The sequence below is a fragment of the Cladosporium halotolerans genome (assembly GCF_011745625.1).
Source record: "Cladosporium halotolerans strain TM138-S3 chromosome Unknown Sca7, whole genome shotgun sequence".
NCBI lineage: Eukaryota > Fungi > Ascomycota > Dothideomycetes > Cladosporiales > Cladosporiaceae > Cladosporium > Cladosporium halotolerans.
Window position 1 is genome coordinate 444,464 of NW_027191458.1, and position 19,124 is coordinate 463,587.

General features: G+C 55.3%; 10 protein-coding genes across 10 annotated transcripts; 4 read left to right on the forward strand and 6 right to left on the reverse strand.

Annotated features, from left to right (window-relative positions):
- WHR41_02897 (uncharacterized protein) lies at positions 1–1,566 on the forward strand (the record flags this gene model as incomplete). Its single annotated transcript, XM_069371503.1, has 2 exons — positions 1–981; positions 1,036–1,566. The coding sequence occupies 2 exons, from the start codon at positions 1–3 to the stop codon at positions 1,444–1,446; spliced, it is 1,392 nt and encodes a 463-aa protein (XP_069231638.1). The 3' UTR covers positions 1,447–1,566.
- Positions 1,567–1,606: 40 nt separating this feature from the next.
- Positions 1,607–3,151, reverse strand: WHR41_02898 (uncharacterized protein; the record flags this gene model as incomplete). Its single annotated transcript, XM_069371504.1, has 1 exon — positions 1,607–3,151. The coding sequence occupies one exon, from the start codon at positions 3,149–3,151 to the stop codon at positions 1,607–1,609; it is 1,545 nt and encodes a 514-aa protein (XP_069231637.1).
- Positions 3,152–3,493: 342 nt separating this feature from the next.
- On the reverse strand, positions 3,494–6,973 carry WHR41_02899 (uncharacterized protein). Its single transcript, XM_069371505.1, has 2 exons — positions 4,818–6,973; positions 3,494–4,766 (listed from the first exon to the last, which is right to left on the reverse strand). The coding sequence occupies exons 1-2, from the start codon at positions 6,187–6,189 to the stop codon at positions 3,586–3,588; spliced, it is 2,553 nt and encodes an 850-aa protein (XP_069231636.1). The 5' UTR covers positions 6,190–6,973; the 3' UTR covers positions 3,494–3,585.
- Positions 6,615–7,946, forward strand: WHR41_02900 (uncharacterized protein). Its single transcript, XM_069371506.1, has 2 exons — positions 6,615–6,910; positions 6,968–7,946. The coding sequence occupies exons 1-2, from the start codon at positions 6,791–6,793 to the stop codon at positions 7,715–7,717; spliced, it is 870 nt and encodes a 289-aa protein (XP_069231322.1). The 5' UTR covers positions 6,615–6,790; the 3' UTR covers positions 7,718–7,946.
- A 45-nt stretch (positions 7,947–7,991) lies between these two features.
- Positions 7,992–8,735, reverse strand: WHR41_02901 (uncharacterized protein; the record flags this gene model as incomplete). Its single annotated transcript, XM_069371507.1, has 1 exon — positions 7,992–8,735. The coding sequence occupies one exon, from the start codon at positions 8,733–8,735 to the stop codon at positions 7,992–7,994; it is 744 nt and encodes a 247-aa protein (XP_069231321.1).
- Positions 8,736–8,878: 143 nt separating this feature from the next.
- Positions 8,879–11,609, forward strand: WHR41_02902 (uncharacterized protein). The gene is made up of 4 exons (XM_069371508.1): positions 8,879–9,178; positions 9,269–9,484; positions 9,533–9,636; positions 10,003–11,609. Exons 1-4 carry the CDS (start codon positions 8,906–8,908, stop codon positions 11,219–11,221), a joined length of 1,812 nt encoding a protein of 603 aa, XP_069231324.1. The 5' UTR covers positions 8,879–8,905; the 3' UTR covers positions 11,222–11,609.
- WHR41_02903 (uncharacterized protein) lies at positions 11,530–12,231 on the reverse strand. Its single transcript, XM_069371509.1, has 4 exons — positions 12,120–12,231; positions 11,961–12,068; positions 11,873–11,900; positions 11,530–11,815 (listed from the first exon to the last, which is right to left on the reverse strand). The coding sequence occupies exons 1-4, from the start codon at positions 12,185–12,187 to the stop codon at positions 11,759–11,761; spliced, it is 261 nt and encodes an 86-aa protein (XP_069231323.1). The 5' UTR covers positions 12,188–12,231; the 3' UTR covers positions 11,530–11,758.
- A 418-nt stretch (positions 12,232–12,649) lies between these two features.
- Positions 12,650–14,287, forward strand: WHR41_02904 (uncharacterized protein; the record flags this gene model as incomplete). Its single annotated transcript, XM_069371510.1, has 1 exon — positions 12,650–14,287. One exon carries the CDS (start codon positions 12,650–12,652, stop codon positions 14,285–14,287), a length of 1,638 nt encoding a protein of 545 aa, XP_069231318.1.
- An 808-nt stretch (positions 14,288–15,095) lies between these two features.
- On the reverse strand, positions 15,096–16,496 carry WHR41_02905 (uncharacterized protein; the record flags this gene model as incomplete). The annotated part of the gene is made up of 1 exon (XM_069371511.1): positions 15,096–16,496. One exon carries the CDS (start codon positions 16,494–16,496, stop codon positions 15,096–15,098), a length of 1,401 nt encoding a protein of 466 aa, XP_069231317.1.
- A 1,352-nt stretch (positions 16,497–17,848) lies between these two features.
- On the reverse strand, positions 17,849–19,105 carry WHR41_02906 (uncharacterized protein). Its single transcript, XM_069371512.1, has 2 exons — positions 18,208–19,105; positions 17,849–18,147 (listed from the first exon to the last, which is right to left on the reverse strand). The coding sequence occupies exons 1-2, from the start codon at positions 18,895–18,897 to the stop codon at positions 17,908–17,910; spliced, it is 930 nt and encodes a 309-aa protein (XP_069231320.1). The 5' UTR covers positions 18,898–19,105; the 3' UTR covers positions 17,849–17,907.
- Between the last annotated feature and the right edge of the window lie 19 nt (positions 19,106–19,124).

Here is a 19,124-nt window from a genome sequence, read left to right on the forward strand (position 1 = left end):
ATGGCTTCGACAATCCATCCGTATCTCACAGAGCCGGATATCATAGTCCTACGGAATCTGTTCAACGATGTCAGTCGAGCAGATGATCAGAAAAAGACGGGTGAATCGAAGACAGACCCTAAGAGCGACAAGACCTTAGGAGAAGACATCGACCATCTCAAGACCGACAGAGGCGCACTGGACCGTCTGAAAGCTTTGAACGATCCGGAGAATTCGCAGTTTCAGCCTACAGTGCTGGTCACCTGGGACGAAAAAGACATCCATCCTATTATCAATGAGTACCTCATCCGGCCATATGCAAAGGTCGCTTCACGCATTGTCCGCCATCCAGCAGATGTTGTCTTTTTGACGCATGTTCTTCTCTACACATTTGTCAATCTACCCAGTGCGATCTATCTTTTCTACAATTTTTCGTACCTCCACGGAATTATTCACACCGCCTTTACCTTTTGGTGCGCCGGATCTTTCACATTATTAATGCACAACCACATCCACAACAATGGTATCCTGGCAAGAGAATGGGCAATATTTGACTTTTGCTTTCCTTACGTCCTAGAGCCACTGATGGGCCACACATGGGACTCTTACTATTACCACCACGTAAAGCACCATCACGTCGAAGGCAACGGACCCAACGACCTGTCTTCAACGCTTCGATACCAACGTGACGACATCTGGCACTTCCTGCATTACGTCGGCCGATTCCTCTTCCTCATCTGGCTCGATCTCCCGCTGTACTTTGTTCGCAAAGGTAACTACAAGCTTGCTCTGCAGTCCGGAGGCTCAGAGTACGCTGCCTACGCCTTCCTCTACTACATGACATTCCACGTCAACGCCCGTGCATCGACCTCCGTCCTCATCATCCCCTTCATGCTCCTGCGCTTGGGTCTCATGATCGGGAACTGGGGCCAGCACGCCCTCGTTGACGAGTTGGAGCCGGATTCAGACTACCGGTCCAGCATCACTCTGGTAGACGTACCTGTAAGCTCAATAAGGCCTTAAGAAAACACGCAAAGCCACTAATAGCGTTCACAGAGTAACCGCTTCTGCTTCAATGACGGCTACCACACCGGCCACCACCTGAACCCGCGCAGACACTGGCGCGATCAGCCCGTGCACTTCATCGAATCCAAGGCCGCCTACCGCGACGGCCGAGCGCTTGTCTTCCACAATATCGACTACCTGATGATGACATTTAAGCTGATGCAGAAGGACTATATGTACCTTGCTAACTGCCTCGTGCCCATGGGCGACCAGATTGGCATGTCGCAGCGGGAGCTCGCGGACATGCTGCGCACCAAGACGAGGCGATTCACGGAGGAGGAAATCGAGGCCAAATTCAAGAAGCCTGTCTCTGCTGCTGAGCGCAAGAAGGCCGGTGTGCAGAAGCCGCTTGTCGATGAGAAGAAGACCGATGTGGTGACGGAATGCAGGAACCGCAAGTAGGAGGGATGTATGGACACTTATAGGCCCTTCAAACAGCACAGACCGGTAGAGACAAAATATAGATACATAGATGCTGCATTTAGGAGTCAAAACCTTTGTTGACATTGCGTCTTGTTGCCAGTGAATTGGTCCGCTCCGCCCGAGATGATACTCTAAATACTTAGACCAATGCAAAGGCAGAGGAGTTGACCACCCTCCTCTTGCCATGACCGTAGGGGAGGTCAGGAAGCATGCCTGTATCAGGGCTTTCAGAAAGGTCGTGCTGAACACTCTCGAATGCCGAGAACATCGGATCCTGATCGTGGCCTGGCGCCATCGGCACACATTCGTGTCTGTCTTGGAAGCTCTCCTTAACGTCGCCGCCGCTCTCGATCTGTTTGCGAAGCGCATCCGCTTGCTGCTTGAAAGCTCGCCACAACACGTACTGGTCCAGGCCGTTTCTGCCGTCATGCAATCTCAGCTGTGCGATCTGCAACACGCAGGTGTCATCCTCGCCGCGAGCCAGCGTGAGCAAAGTCGCTACAAAACACTCCTGCAAGAATGCAAACGAGAAGCCATTGGTGATATGTGCCATAGCCGGACAGAGCTTGTGCGGGAATTCAATGCTAGGCTTGCCCTTCAGCTTCCTCCGCCAGAACTCGCAGTAGAGCGTGCGCTCGTGCTCGTTGGGGATTGGGAAGATGTACTTCCTGTCGAACCTGCTGGGCCGCTTGGAGAGGCCAGGATCCAAGCGGTCAAGGAAGTTGGTGGAGGCAACTACGAAAAGACCATCGTTGTTCTCCAGCCCATCCATCTCGTTGAAGAAGTAGCTCCGTGTCTGTGGCGTAACGATGGTCTCGATATCCTCAAGCACGAGCATGCACGGCGCCAGCCGGCGGGCCATGGTGAAGACGTTGCGGATGTGGTAGTTGGCCGGCGCGTCGCGGACGTACAGCGTCGGGATGGGTTCTTTGCGGTCGAAAAGCAGGGTGTGCATGAGGGCTTTGATGGAGATGGTCTTTCCGTTGCCTGGCTCGCCGCCAAAGATCAAGCCGCGCTTCCAGGGCACGCCGAGCTCCTCGTAGACGTCTTTCGAGTCGAAGAACTTATCGACGACTGAGGTCAGCTCGCTCTTCATTTTCTCGTCCAGGATGACTTTGTCCCAGTTCGCTTTCTGGACGGCAAGCCATAGGTCCCGGCTTCGCTGCCAGTAGCCGTCGTAGACAAGGACGGTCTCGCTCAGGCCGGAGTTTTGCCACTCCCCAGCGGTCATGATGAGTATGTCTGTGGTCTTTGACGGTCCCAGCGTTGGTTCTGATGGGTTTCGTTCCTTGAGTACATATTGCACATTACCGACTGTGTACAAGATGAAGTCCTCATTATTCCACTTGTAATGATATTTGGCAAAATGAATTTGCTCGCCGAGCTGACCCTTCTTAGATCGAACGACGGGTGCGAGATAGCCCCTCCAGCTTGCGAAGGAGTCGGTCTTTGTGTCCAATTCGCATGTGGCATTACCAGAAGCTGCGAAAGCACGGAGGTTGACGTTGTTCGCGGGTATAGAAGTCACTATCATGTCCGGATTGGCATCTCGCAATGCAGATACGTATTGCAGGTCCTGGTCGGCAGTTTTTGCAGAAGACTGATCGACGACATTGTTGAACAGGTGATGCGGGCCTGCATGGCTGTTCTCTTCGATCAAGGTGAAAGGCTCCTCCTCAGCCATGCTTGCACGGTGATCTTGAGGAATGAATACCTCGGTATGGACAGTAAGTGATTGTTGACAAAAGGGCTTATCTGAGCAAGGAATGGTGTCAATTTTCCGCGTTAAATTGTAAGGTAGTGAGCAGAAAAGTGGTAGAAACGAGTGAGGGGCGGTGTTGCCGCCTAGAAGCTAGTGCATCAGTTGTGCAGATCAGCTACGTAGCTACGCAGTGCTTTGGACTCGGCAGGATTCCCGTCCCGCGAACTATTGATACATACCGTACTATTCATTAAGTCCGCGGAACACATGTTGAACATGTAGAAGATGGCGCCTATCGCAGTATTGGTTGAAGGAAGCTTGAACTGTTGAGATGTGAAATTGACTCTTTGATTGCATTGCCATTGTACGCATAAATGTTATTTACATCCACAGAAATCACTTTCAGGTGGAGCTCATCACAGACTCCGCGGCTTCTTCCAGATAGGTACTTCCTCGAAATTCCTCGCATACCGAAGCTTTCCATTCTCATCGAAATCAGCCGCCTCATCCGTAGACTGAATGCCAACTTCCTCATTCTCCCTAATCTCCTCCTTGGAGACGCCAGCCCTATCCCTAGGGAACCAAAGCTTCGGCATCTTGGACGTAAAGACAGGGTTCTCGTATGCGCTAGCCAGCTCTTCCTCGGTAGGAGCCGGAGTGTCGTCTTCGCGATCCGGCGTCGCGAGCCAGCCTTTGACTTGGTCGCGAGAGGACGTGATGAAGGTGTCGAAGAACTCTGACAGACGAGTCGCAGGGCCCTTTCCAAGACGCTCCAGTCCGAGCCGGCGGTTGTGAGCTGACATGTGGAGGGCTACCTCGTCGTCTGCGGGGACGCCGTCTTCCTCCGCGAGCAACGGCACTTCGGCATCTTGCAGGGTGTCGAGACCTAGGTAGAGCTCCAGAGGGCGCAGTATGCGATCCAAGACAAGGTTGATCAATGCTGTCAAGACCAGCAAGACCACCATCAAAATAGTCTGGATCAGAGCTTTGCGTGCGCTGAACAATCCGATGAGAGCAAGTTCCGCCAAGTAGATGCCTGTGGGAATCTGCTGCAGAGCGCGCTTGTAGGCTTCTCCTCGGGTATCAATCTTGCTCAGGCAAACATAAAGCAGGTTGTACCGGTAGCTGAAGTAGTAAAAGGTCAGACCAATAGAGGCAAAAGCAAGCACTAATGGCGCAATGCACGAGTAGGCGACCGCGATCACTAGCAGGTTCGTGAACTTGGGATAAAGACTGCCGTAAGAGATACCCTTCATCTGCGAGTAGGATGCGAACTTCTCGCGCGGCGTCTTGTCCCAAAAATACTGGTAAAACAGGTACTCAAAGAGGTCTGAGTAGTTCAAAACGTTGCTTGCTGCACTCGTGAGACCCTGGATCAGGAAGTACGTCAAATAGAAGTTTGACGCTTTGGGTAGGCTCTCCGCCAACAAGCTCGGAGCCGAGTGTGGTTCTCTCATGATTTTGGAGGCCACTGCTGCGGCGCCAGAAGAGAAGGTAGTCACAAGAAAGACCTGAGAAACTTGGAAGAAGAACACCCAAGCTTGCGTTTTTAGTTCAGCCTGCGGAGTAGTCGGTTCGCCAGAGAGTTTCGCAATGTCTACAAACTGATCAGTATTCGCGTGAAAAAAGAAGCCAAATTGCTACTTACGTCGGAAAAGCTTGGGTACGTATGATACGAACCAGCTGACCAGAAATGGCGGCAAGAGACCGGACACCAGGCCCAGCAGCCAGTCAGGCAAATCTTGGAGGAAGTGAAGCCATTCGTATTGCTCCGAAAGGTAGCTGATGTTACTGATCGAGCCAATGATTCCGACCGGAATTGAGAAAAATATGGTGAACGCAATCACGAAGATCAAGCCGAGAGATGCTTTCGATAGTCGCTTTTCCATAGGCAAAGAGAGACTATCCCAGAGGACTTCCTTCGGCAGCACTTCCAAGTATCGGTCTTCGAGCGGTATAGCCGGAGTCTTGAAGCTCAAGTTCTCGAAAGCTCTGTGCGCTGCTGCTTGGTTAGAGAATGCCACGAACACAGCTGACTGTCCAGGTAGCTTCGAACTAGGCGCAGCACGAAGAGCATCAGTTCGCTTGGCGAAATCAACAACAGAGGCTCGGGACTTTTCGATCAAGTCGGATTTCTTCCCAAATAGAGGAGGCTGTCGTGTTGTTGGTCTCTGCACGCCTGCTGAGGGATGGCCGTTCTCAACTGTCGATGAAGTATTTGACTTTTTACGGGACTGCTTCTCCGCGCGAGCAACGAAGTCGTACTCTGCAGACTCCAGTAGCATCGCAGCATCGTTGCGCTGCGAGACCACCTTTGATATCTCACTGGTATCCTTCACAGGCCAAGAGCGTTCAGCTTGTCCGCCGAAGTAGCCTTTCAAGTTCTCAGGAAGAAGTGCTTCAAGAGGCACGTTGAGAAACAGTACGGTTCGCGATGAGAGCTTTTTGGCACGAGATTCCGCCAACAAGTATGCCTGCCGCGTGCCAATCAAAAGCAGTCGCTCTCTGGCGATCAAGAGTAGTATACCCACGAAGAACACCCATGCAATGACTGTGTGTGCCCATAGATGACTGTTCTTGTCGATGTTGCTGAAAGTGATCTTATCCAGCTGCGAAGCATGGCCGCCACCGGTTGCATTGACCGGAATCAGGACGGGAAGTGCGATGCAGCATCCAAAAATGCAGATGGCAATGGTGAATTTTAGGAACCTCAGGTAGAGGTACGCATCCAGCGAGCTGTGGTTCAACACAAAGCGGGTGGGAAGTTTGCGGAAATCGTGGAACCATCCTGCGCCTGAAGAATGATGTGCCGGAGTTCGGTCTTTTTCAGGAACTGTGCCTAAGAACGTTCTAGGGGCATAGTGCTTTTGAAATTTGTTTCTGATCGCCACGAAGATTGCCAGGTATACTAGGGCAGAGACGAGGGTCGGCACAAATGCAGCGAGGATGGCGGCCCCCGAGGTTGATCCTGAGGAACGGTGACCACCATATCCCCCTCCCCTAGTTTCCAAGATGCTCATTGTGATGCTGTCAAGAAGCCTTGATAAATAGCAGCTTCAAGCTTAGCAATGTGCTGTCGACGCGCTTCGGGATGCAGTGAAGGTTCAGAGATACATGCTGGTCCGGGAGGGTGCTTCTTCCTCGGGTTTTTGAGAAGACTGCTAATCCGAACGTAGTAAACACAGAGACGGAAGACCGATGGTGTGCTGCTGCAAATATCAAGGTATCAGAAGAAGGCAGACTCGTTGGACACGCGTGCAGACGTGTGGATTGTATAAACAGGCTCCTGTCCTGCGATTTGAGCTGGCGCTGGCGCTGGCGCAAGGACGACGTCACTGCCCGCGCTTGCCTCGTCGCCTTCCCCGCGAGATCGCGCGTCAGCCTGTGAGCAAAGCGACAGTCTGGAGTCTGGAGTTGCGCCCAACTTTGTTTCACTCCATCCTCCGACATCTGAACCCTCGAGTGGTCCCTGCAGAGATCACAACACCAGCCGAGCAACCTTCACCTACCCCTCCACCTCTACCTTTGCCAGCTCACAGCAAAGAGTCTCTCGGACTCCTCCCGCCGCACTGTCCGACAGCTTCTATCACAGCTTTTTTCAACACGCCGCAACCAGCCCACATGCCGCTTACCAAACCCGGATCGTCGTCTGGACGCAACTCGCCCGCACACTCGGGAAAAGGCTCGCATTCAGGCTTCCACCCCTTCGGTGGTCGCGTAAGCAAACACTTTGGCGATATGGTGCGTCTGATGTAGTAATCCGCAAGTGAAGATTGTCCGGCTGACGCGCGTGAGCAGCTGTCTCCAGACGACGCCTACCTATCTTACCACGATGTGCGCCTGACCCGTGAGGATGTCCAGTGCATCAAGGACGACTGGCTCACCGACAACGTAATCGCTTTCTGGCAAGAATACCTCGAGCACGAGAAGCTTCGCGACTACCCCAGAGCGAACATTGTTCTCCTCCGGCCTTCGATGGCTTTCCTCCTCCTCAACACCAAGGACCCGCTCAGCCTGAAGTCTGCCCTACCGAACTTCGAAAAGACCACACATATCTTTCTTCCAATCAACGACTGTCGTAGCGTCGATGTCGCTGAAGGCGGTTCCCACTGGAGCTTGCTGCTCGTTTCGGTGATTGATGGCGTTGCGTTTCACTACGATTCGCTCACGCCCGCGAACATTCAGGAGGCCAAGCTTGTAGCCCATAGGATCAGCCAGCTTCTCGGCAAGCCTCTCAAGTTCATCAACCTCGACGACTCCCCTCAGCAAGAGAACAGCTCGGATTGCGGCGTGTACGTCTGCCTTCTGATGCAGCATCTACTCATGTCGCGACTACTCAAGGCCCATGCACAGGACAAGATCAGCATGAGTATGCGCGGAAAAGAAGTCGATGCGTACAACGGACGTAAGGAGATGCTGCGAGTGATTGAGGCCCGGCGCAAGGAAGGCGAGCGGAGGAGGAGCCGAAGCCATTCGCCTTACACGAAAGGCAATTCGAAAAGCAGGAGCCCACCGCGTATCGGTGACGAGAACGAGAACGAAAAATAGAAGCACCATTGCTATGAATACATTTGGGAATGGGCGCAGGTTACGATTCGAGATATTAGCGCTGGCGTTTGGAAGGACAGTCCGCGTCGGGAGGGCTGGATCGTGTGCTCCTTACATGAATCATGATCGATTTGAGGACGAGGAATGGCATTTTCTGAGACTGCAGAACAACTCCGGGATTCAGGGATCGGATATTCGTAACGTCGTATGTCATTAGAATTTTCACGGATCCATCGTAAAACCTAATGCTTCCTTAGTAGTTCCTGACCATTGACTAAGTCGTCGAGACAGCTTCTCTGACCGCTTGCAGATTTAGCATCCCCTTCCTACCCCATCCTTTTTGTCCCTGCGCCACGGTTGGCCGGAAGTCCTCGTAATGGTGAAACGCCTGCGCGTTCAAATCCTCTTCTTTGCCTTTCCAATCCTTCAGAGCATCTTGGAACACACCCTTCGCCCTTGCGTACTCGCTCTCACCAAACTTCTTCATCAGCGTAGCCTCGTTAGCCTTCTTCGGCTTATCGCCGACCATCGCGAACCCATCCTTCAGCTTTAAATGGAAACCCATGACCTCGAGCTCCTCGAGCTCTTCGTTTTCAGCGCGCCGCCGCCTCTCCTCGCGCTTCTTCTCCGCGGCGGCAGGGTCCGGCTGGTCTATGGTGCCGATGGCACGCCCTTTGGATACCGCGCAGAGCGTCGAGATGGCACTTCCGGCGCTGAGACACGTCTCCCAGGAAAGGGCAGGATACATGAATGAGGTCACAGTCGCTGCCCATAGCTCCAGGACTGGTGCGCGATTGATGAGGATGCTATCGTTCGAATCTTCGGCTTGGTCGTCTTGTGGACTGTCCTTGCGGGATGCTTTCTGGGGTTTCTCGTTCGAGGGGGATGTTTTGCGCTTCTTTGATGAGCTATCGCTAGTTTTGGCCTTGTCTTTGGTGCCTGTAACTGCTGCTTTGGTCTCTTTTGGGTTGTCGATGTGCGCTTGTTTGTTGCCTCCGCTTCGCGTGGTTGGCGGCATGCTGCCTGAGAGGGGTGGCAACGGAGTGGTGGAAATAGTTGTGACACAGATTGAGAGTCAAGCTCACTAGTGACGTGTTATTGCTACATTTCGAGTCCTCTCATTGATATATATACTCGCGCGCATTCACTCGTAAGCACTACAGGTCGTGGTTCCGTCGTGGTGATCTCATGCCTCCAACATTCACATGTCGATCGCCCATGCAAGTGCGGAGACGCGCTAGCCAGGGTTGGTTGGCCGGCTGGCCGGCTCCCGCGCAGCTGGAAAGCTTAGCTTCTGCTTTGGTCAGCGCCCTCTTCCTCGCCCTTCGCAACATTCGTGTTGTGAGTTTGACAGTTGCTGCTACAGCGCCGTCGCACGCAAGCGGAAAGACAACACTGCACAAGATGATCGACTTCAGCTTCAGCGATGACGCTGAGCTCCAAAAGCTCAGCGCCCAAGTGGTAAAGAGCCTCAACTGATGGCCGGCCGGCGCATTGTGTCGCAAACAACGTACGGTCCACGAGAGGCATGAGCTAACAATATCGGCACAGGCTTCTGATCCCGAAGAGTTCGAGCACTGGGAAAAACTCGTTCGCGCCGCCGAAGCACAAGAAGGTGGCCTCAACCGCAACTCGAGCCCCCAAGCAATCGCGTCCACCCGAGAAGCATATGACCGATTCCTCGCTCGTTACCCGTTGTTCTACGGTTTCTGGAAGAGATATGCCGATATGGAGTTTGCGATCGCAGGAACCGAGGCGGCTGAGATGGTAAGTGAGCTTGGAATATGGATAAATGACTTGCGCTGACAAGTGCAGGTCTACGAACGCGGCGTCGCGAGCATTGGCATTTCAGTCGACCTCTGGACGAACTACTGTGGCTTCAAAGTCGAGACAAACCACGAATCCGACCTGATCAGAGAGTAAGTTCAAGGGCATTCCCTCTTCCCCCATTGCCCATGACCACAGCACGGAAGGCCGAAGGCATCCTGGCATATTTTGCACGTGTAACGCAGTCGCGACACGCATGGTGAGCATTCCAGCCCTGCGACAGGTTGCGATTATGTCTCACGTCTGCTTCATCAGCACTCATACGCCACGCTTGATTTCTTGCACTCGAGCCTGCCCTTCATCTCACGTCCACGATCCGCATGCTGAATGCGTGCAATTAAGATTGCTCCACGAGCACAAGTGCTCTTTTCCGCATCATGTTCGCCTCCACCTTCCTTTGCCCCAGAACCCACCCCTCCCGCCACATAGCCTCTAGCGACTAACGTTAAGTGATCTAGACTGTTCGAGAGAGGTGCAGAGAGCTGCGGTCAAGACTTTCTGGCACACCCCTTTTGGGACAAGTACATTGAATTCGAGGAAAGACTCGAGGAGCAGAACCGCATCTTCGATATCCTGAGCAGAGTAATCCATCTACCTCTGCATCAGTACTCCCGCTACTTTGAACGTTACAACTCTATAAGCAAGCAGCAACCCATCGGGAAGCTCGCAGCTCCGGAAGTACTTGCTCAGCTACAGGGCGAAGCCCAGCAGATTTCAGGCAATCCAGCGGACGTGGAACGAGAAGTCCGCACCAAAATAGAAGCTATCCATTGGGAAATCTTCAGTCAGACCCAGGCCGAAGTGACGAAGCGCTGGACCTATGAGCAGGGCATCAAGCGTCCCTACTACCACGTCACCGAGCTGGACGAAGAACAGCTGACGAATTGGGGTAAATATCTGGATTCTGAAGAAGCCGAAGGAGATTACAGCCGCATCAAATTCCTCTATGAGCGCTGCTTAGTCACTGCAGCGAACTACGATGAGCTTTGGTTCCGATACGCGAGATGGCTGGCGGCGCAGAAGGGAAAGCAGGAAGAAGTGCGCAATGCGTACGAACGCGCGAGCTGTATCTACATCCCCATCGCGCAGCCTGCCATTCGCCTTGCGTACGCCAACTTCGAAGAGTCGCAAGGTCGGCCCGACGTCGCAAACGATATCCACGAGGCCATCCTCATGCACATCCCTAGCCACCTGGAAACAATCAGATCGCTGGTAAACCTCCACAGGCGCCAATACGGCGTGGACGCTGCCGTGGAGGTGCTGAGAAGATACACCGAGGACGGAAACTGCACGCCTCAGACACGCGGCGCTCTGGTGGCAGAGTGGGCTCGTATCCTCTGGCGCTGCCGAAACGACACCGCGGGAGCCCGCAAACTCTTCCAGAGCGCGCAGAACCAGTTCCTGGACTCGCAGCCGTTCTGGAGCAGCTGGCTGATGTTCGAGATCGAGCAGCCGTCGAACGAGGCGGAGGAGTCGGCGGCGCACGAACGCATCAGGGCTGTGCATCAGGCGATCCGCTCGAAATCTACGCTCCCGCCGGAGCTTATCAAGAGCTTGAGCTCACAGTACACGAGGTACCTGGAGGAGCGTGGAGGAAAGGATGCAATCGCGGAGCTTCTGAAGCTCGATCTGGAGCTCAATGGTCCGGCGAGCATTCAGAAGGTTTCCGGTGCCTAAGTGCACTGGCAGTGAAACGGCCGAGACGGATCCGATACCCCTGTAAACTTTTGACGATGGGCTAGGTATGGGTCAATGGGCGGATTTGCTTCAGTGGGGGCCTATTGCGTGAAGGCCTGTGAGGACCTTGACACGGACTGGGTGGTCGTGTGTATTATACCGAATGTGGCGTGCGAAGACCGCAGCGCTCAAGTCAGCACTCCCAAGGAGAGTTGCGTCTAGCTATTGGAGAGTAGTTTTGATTCAGAAAATACTTTCGGTAAAGATCTGCGAGCAACGTTTACGTGTTTCATCGTCGATGCCGGTCGTGCGTAGATTCTGTTGATGTTTTAATTGTCAGGGTTGAGTATGAATACATTGTCCTGCTGAATGTACAACTTGCACTCGAGAAACGTGGGCGCGCTTTCCCAGCTCGAAACTTTCCCAGAGCCCTCGTAGGAGCAGTCACTTCTCGTATCTTACATGCGCACTGTTCTGATGCGCTCGCTCCCAAGGTTACTCTTCTTCTGCTCGCCTCGCCACCTGTATTTCCTAACTTCAGGACCCAAACCAGGGCTTGGCATTCTTGCGTTTCTCTTCCTTCATTTCCTCCATCTGGGAAGTGTTAGCCAGGAGATGCAAAAGAATTGAAGGAGATGACATCGTGCTTACCCAGTTCTTCTTGCATTCTTTGTATGCCCTGCAAGAATATGTCAGCGTGTGGCGAATCTAGATGAAGTCGCAAAAGGCCCGGGCTTACTCGAAGTAGTCCTGGCACATCTCCCTATCACCGCCGTTCCTTCGTAGACATTTGAGACTCTTGTTCGCCGCGTCTTGACAGGGGTCGAAGTATTCGCTGTAGCGTTTGCTGGTGCCGTGTTAGTGAACGATCTGAATGCATGGAGCTGGAGTTGCATACTTGCTGAATTGCGATGAGCCTTTCTTCCAATTCGAGTCTTCTTCGGGGGCTTTGGGAGCGTCTGCCATGTTGTTCAGATTCTTTGACCACTTACACGCCGGTCACCGCGTCTCGATTGATGTCTGTCGCAGTCGATGGATTAGGCAGTTAGGGTTGCGGGGTCAGCCGCGCGCTAGTGCGAGCCCGCCTTCCCTGCAGAGCGGAAACCGTGCACAATTATTGACGAGCGGGCGATCACGACACACGCGACATCCCAGGCAATATCTGCTACTTCATCTTATAGCGGAAGCAGGAGAATGCAACACCTTCACTCCAACCTCACGTGATCCTCCGACCCCCAGCGAGGACAGAGAACGACAAACACACACCGGCCGCCCGGCTGCCGCTTACTGCAAGCCCGCAGCCCACCTTACCCATCGCGCGTATTGGTTGGGCACATTCTTTCGAACTCGTGACACGCAGGCTGCGCACCTCCCAACTTCTACACCGGCGTCCTCGAGCGGCTCGCCCAGGACTCCCGACACTCGACCATGTTCTCCCGCGTTCAGCCGACTGCCAAAAGCAATCCACGAAAGAGACAGAAACGCCACCACAGCTCCGACGACAGCGACGCAGGCTCCCCTCTCACCGACATGCCGTCCGCTACAAGCCTCGCGCCAGGCGGCGGCGAGCACAGCTGCCACTACGAGCAGGCGCTCAAGCGCCTCGAACCCGACCTGGACTCCATGCGCGGCCTGATCACCTGCAAGGTCTGCCAGCGCTTCCTCTCCGAACCCTACGGCCTCGCCTGCGGCCACACATACTGCTACGTCTGCCTCGACGCCTGGCTCGTGATGCAGAAGAAGCGCACATGTCCCGATTGCCGCGCCGTGATCAGACAGCAGCCTGTGCCTTCGTTCTTGATCCGCGAGATGACGAGGGTGTTTGCATACCGCGCCGAGCTGCTACCCGATGGAGAGACAGTGGAAGAGCACGACGAGTACATCAAAGAGGCTGTGGCGAAGGTGGCGCAGGACAAGGAGGGAAGGGGGTTGTTCAACGGGATGTTCAAGCACGGAGAGCGCACACAGTGGCAGCCGCTACATGATCCCGGTGATGATGTCGAGAGGTGTCCGAACTGTCACTGGGAGCTGGAGGAAGATGGCGTGTGCAACAGCTGCGGTCTTCAGGTCGGAGACGGGGACGGGTTTGGCTACGATGAGGTGGACGACGACGAGGATCTCAGCGACCAGGGCATTCCAGGCGATGGGTCAGGGGATTTCGACGGGCTGGATGAGGACGAATACTGGGAGGACGCACACCGCGAATGGAGTCCAGATCCTGACAGCCCGCATCCACGTCCTCGCATCGACATTAACATTTTCGGCGCGATGCCGATTCCTGCCCCGGCTTTGAGACAATCCAGGAATCACCCGCGCCGGCTGAGCGTTGATAGCGAATCAGATTCGGAAGATTCAGAAGATCCAGATAATGATCCCGAAATGGATGGGTTCCTCGTTGATGACGACGAGGGCGAGCCCGAAGGTTCGGATAGCGAATCCGGCGACGAGCAGGACGACAGTGAGGAGGAAGCGGAAGAAACGCCACGTCACCGGCGTAGAATGCCGGCACGTCCCATCACCATCGACTCGGACGACGATGACGAGCCGCCGCGACCAGCGCGCCGAGACGTCGTTGCACTGCCTGAGTCCGACACAGACGAGGATGCACCGGCCGCTACTACATTTCAGCGCGAGCTCCAGCGCCGGCCCAAGCCCAACCGCCGCCCACCGCAAATCGTCGAGCTCTCCTCGAGCGACGACGAAGAGTCCTCAGGCGACGGCCAAGACAACGAGAACAACGACAACTCCAACGCCTCCATCCACGAGTTCTCCTCCCCCGACTCTTCCAACGGCGGCGTCGCCGCCGCCAGCGGCTCCGCCTCCCCTCCCAGCGGCCACGAAGGCACCTACGGCGCCTACGAATCCTACTACCCAGGCGACAGCGACGGCGACGACGACGGCCCCGGCCACGCCATCTTCGACGCCGACTACCACAACACGTACGGCGTGGACGACGGCGAAGACGCCTGGGACCCCTACGGCGGCGCCGACGACGACGCAAGAAGTATGACTGCTGGGTCCGCTCCCTCTGATCGCTCGCCTGCCAGCAGTGGCTGCAGCTGCTAACGTGCGCGGCGCAGGTACTCGGACGACGCGCAATGAGGCCGCCACGACGCCTGAAGACCACAGGACCGTGCAGGGGGCGCAGACGCATCGGTTGGCGAAAAGGCAGAAGCGGAGGCGGCGGAATGCGAATAGAGATGCGGGTGTGGAGTCTTCTGCGGAGAGGAACGAGCAGGCGACGGCGTTGCGTCGGTTGCGGTTGAGCGATTCGCAGGCGGAGGAAGGCAATAGCACTAGCGAGCAGGAGAGGCTGCGCAGAGCGCGGATGCGCAGGGTGCGAGGGAGGCATAGTCTCCGTTCGTCGGGTGACTGAGCGGACGCGCGCTTCGATTGGTATTATGAAAGCGCATAATAGATATCCGCACAGCCTGCGCCAGCCCCTGGTAGAAGCTGCAAGAGGCCTATGAAAATCGCCATAGCAATGAAGTTGTGGCGCAAACATGACACAGTGACAATTTTGCAGTGGAAGTCTCCCAAGATAATCTCTCGGTGAGCACGATGTGACTCTTGACATGGAGAATCTTAGGGAGCTAAGATCAACGCTTACGAGACCCGCCGATATTGACACCAGAGGATGTCGTGTGAAAAGAAACGATGTCCATGCTCATGAATGCCATTAATGCGACTACCGAAAGCCAAATATTCACAAGGATAATCCGAAGCGACAGGCAAAGATGCAACAGACTTTTTTCCGCAAACAGCCGCGAGACGTCAAACAAACAATCAATCAAAAAGTCAAACGCACCGTCCTCCTCCTCTCCCTCCCAGTGATGGTTCCCAATCTATATTTCAACGACGACACAACATCCCCTCAAGCAGCGAACCCCAACAGCGCGCTCGCACCCGGCTCGCTGCAGACATACTTCGTCTCGTGCCTGTCCGTGAAGCCATTGAAGCGAGTCGCCGAGCACTTGGTGTAAGCGCCCATGTCCTCGAAGTACAGCCAGTCGCCGACGTCGACGGTCTCGCGGGCGAGCCACTTCTCAGCAATGCAGTCGATGCCGTCGCAGGTGGGGCCCCAGATGGAGTACTCGACGGTCTTGGCGGGGCCGCTGCCGCCGTCGCTCTCCTCGGCGGAGGCGTAGCCGGAGTCCGCGAGCGAGTCCGTGCTGTAGTTGAAGCCGTCCGGGCGGCGGCGGGTGGACAGGATCTGCGGGACCGGGTGCTGGTGGTCGAACATGATGCTGCTGAAGTTGCCGTAGACGCCGTCGTTGAGGTACAGCATGTAGCTCTTGGTGGCGAGCGCGGCGTCCTCGACCGTGCGGCGCGCGATCACGTTGCAGGCGATCGTGAAGGCCGAGGACGTGTAGTAGCGGCCGGGCTCGGCGATGATGCGGACGGAGGGAGGGAAGTGTTCGTCCAGGGCGGCGGAGAGGACGCCGGCCATGTCGTCGAAGGTCTCGGAGACGAAGCCGCCGCCGACATCGAGGGTGTGCGGGTTGAAGCCGAGGGCGATGGCCTGGTCGAAAATGCTGCGTGCGTCGGTGACGGCCTTCAGGAAGGCGCTTGGGTCGGATGCACCGGAGCCGACGTGGAACGCAACACCGGCGATGTTGAGGTCGAGCTTCTTAGCGAGGACCAGAAGTTCCGGAGCGGTGTCCATGTGGGCACCAAACTTCTGGCTCAAGCGGCAGAGACTCTGGGAGTCGTCCGTGAAGATACGGAGGTAGAGCTCTGCGTCCGGGAAAAGCTCCTTGATCTTGTACAACTCGTCGCTGTTGTCGAAAGTCATCTGCTTGACCCTCTCCTTGGCGGTGTAACGCAGGTAGCTCTTGGTCTTGCAGGGCTGTGCATAGATAATGCGCGACGGGTCAACGCCGGCATTCAAGACCTGCTCGATCTCAGACTTGCTGGCGCAATCGAAGCCAGTCCCAAGGGCAGCCAACAGGCGGATGACCATGGGATCCGGGTTGCATTTGACCGCAAAGTGCGGGATGACGCGGTTAAGGTGCTTCTTCCAGCGCAGGTGCTGGCGGTAGACATCTCCAAGGTCTGCCACGAAGAAAGCGTCCTCGTCTCCCGGCTCGCAGTCATCGGTGTCCACGGCCTGTACGTGCTTCTGCAGCGCCGCACCAATCATCTCTTTCGCTAGTTTGACGCCATCCTGCTTGTTCTTCGACCCAGTGTCGCTAGAGACTGGATTGTCCAAATGATTGGTCTTCACAGACCAGGGCGCATTGTCAGGGAGGATGTCGATCGCGATAGGTGCCATTCCCTTAGTACAGGTAATGGGTAAAATTATAGTCCGGATGATTGTGTAGGGACGTTAGGGAGGTTTGAAGATCGTAAAGCCCAATGCAAGTAGACTCGATCGGCGAGGCCTCGCAGAGTCTTCCCCGGCGAAGGGAAGAGCTCCAGAGATACTCTTATGCGGCAGCTGAGAGGGAGGCGAAGATGGCGACGGGTCTGGTGAAGACTCGAAAAGCACGCGTTCAAGATCCTGAGGCGAATCCAAAAGGGGGAGGCTTGCTGTTGAGAGTGTCCTTGTTCTTGCGAATGGATGCAATTTGGCTGATTACTCGGTCGCTGGCCGACGGGGCCGTGGTGCGAAGGGAGCCTTTGAGAGGACCAAAGGCGGGTCTACGGTGTAGAAGGAGCCAGTTTGCTGTCCTGGCGACGTTAGCGAGGCGTGTGGATGGGAGCGTGCTGGTGCAGTGCAGGGAGTGCAGTGGTGAAAAGGATTTCGGGCAGGTGGTGGGCTAGGCTGCTGACGCCGGGCCAGGTTTGGCGTTTTGGCCTCGGCAGCCGCTCCCGAATGTTGGGGGAAACGGGCAACTCACGCTGCGGTGCGGGACAAAACGCTGGGGCGGATGGGAGTGGCAGTGGCAGCGGGAGGCGAGCAGTGAAGTGAAGTTGATTTTAAGTAGGGGAATAATACGGTGTGCTCGCCCGGGCGCAGGGGTGTTTTGGGTGCAGCGGTGCGTGAGGTGTTTTCATCCGCTCGCTTAGGCTGCGTGATTATTTCCACGGCGAGGCTGCGCAGACGGGCGCGGCGATGTCATGGCCGTCGGGCCCTCGGGCGCGTGGCCAACCACCGCCGCCCTCGTGGCTTGGGGGCCCACTCTGGCGCGTGAAGAGGCTCTGATGCTGCTGTGGCGTCTGGTAGCGGAACGGGCGGGCCTCATGCGAACACGGCTCAGGCACAGGCGCAGGCACAGGCGCAGGCACATCGCTGCAGATGTCCCGCGCCATCAACGGCCGTCTGCCGTCGCGTGAACCGGTGCCTGATGTCGTCACTTCTGGATGTCTCAGCATAGGCGTCTTGTATCATGGCCATGGCTAATTGGCATGAGGTGTTCTCGATATTGTCTTCGCAGATATATAACGATGTATAACCCTCTTTTCGTCGACGATTCGCGCGTGTGACGTTCGATGAAACGCCATCCCTGCGCGATTCGGCGCTCTCCAATTCGACGACTTGGCTCTTTGGCGCTCAATTGATTCGGGCTCCCCAATACAGTGTCACATGCCGCGATCAAAATGGCTCTATGGTTTTTGGTCGATGTTCCGTGCGCTCGAGGAAGAAGTCGCTCATACCACAGCGATTGCCGATTCAAAAAATCTCTCACCGTTTTCTATGGTCGATCATGGTGAGATGTTTAAGAAAATCCCGCCGTTGGCTCTCAGCGCTTCCAGAATCTGTGAGCTTCTAATTCCTTCAGAGAAATTGTCGCCCAGATGACATGAGGGAACCGCTCGTCCGCGGCCACTGAATTCGGCGATCCGGCCGGCGCCAGGCACACCAGCTCCTCGATGCCAGCCTTCTTGATCGATTCCAAAACGCGCGAGAAATTCAGTCCCACCTGATCCACGCCATGGCTGTCGTCAGATAGCGTAAAACGGCCGTTCAGTTCGATGAATCTCTGGTTCAGGGTCAGCACCTTCCGGACGTGTAAATATCTGAGCGTGCGAGAAATACTCACCTTGCAAATCTCGACCTGCGGATACGGCTCAGTCATGCCTTTCCGCAAGCTGCTCGAATTGAGCTCCAACACGCCGCCGTATGCGGCGATGTATTTCAGATTTCGCTCAATTTTGTCCCAGACTTGAGGCCATGTCTTGAAGCTTCGTTCCGGGTCATCGCTTTTGAGTCTGATCAGATCAAAATGCGCCACGACAGGCGGCTTCAACGCCTGCAGCATCTCATATTGTGACTCGAAGTAATCCGCGAAAATTCCCTCATCCGTTCCATTGCTAAGACTCCGCGCTTTGTGATACATCGGCGTGTCAAAGTCGATAGGCACAGTGTGAACATGGTGCACGCTTCCAACGAACATGTCGACATCATGCTTCTCCAAGATCGTCTGGCAGAGTTTCAACGACCCAGGCCTGATCCATTCGCCTTCGAACCCAACGAAGAGCTGGATCTGCGACGCGTAAGCTTTCTGCAGCCGCCGCGCTTCCACGTAGAAATCATCGTAGAGTTTTGCGAGACTGGCTTCGTCGTGGTGGTCGACCTCCTCGGGGTAGAAGTCCGCTGCCTCGCGCGGCATGTGCTCCGTTAGGCAGAAGGTTGACATGCCCTTTGAGAGGGCGGATTGCACCACTTCTTCGAGCGTGTTGGCTGCATGGCCGCAGAATTGGCCCGAGTGCGAATGGTGCGAGAACGGCATGGTTGGGTGCGTGCCGGGATGCACCGGATGTCGTTCTTTTCAGCTCTGTAGGCGCAAAGAGACTTGGAAGCCAAAGTCACAGTCGTTTGCTCAGAGATGCCGAAGCTCCACACCTAACCTCAAGAGCGATGCTACTACTAGTATGGATGTTGCTACGACAAGGTCTTGGATTTTCGTATTTGGCATGAAACAGAATTTCGCAGTCACTGAATCTGTTGGCCAATCAA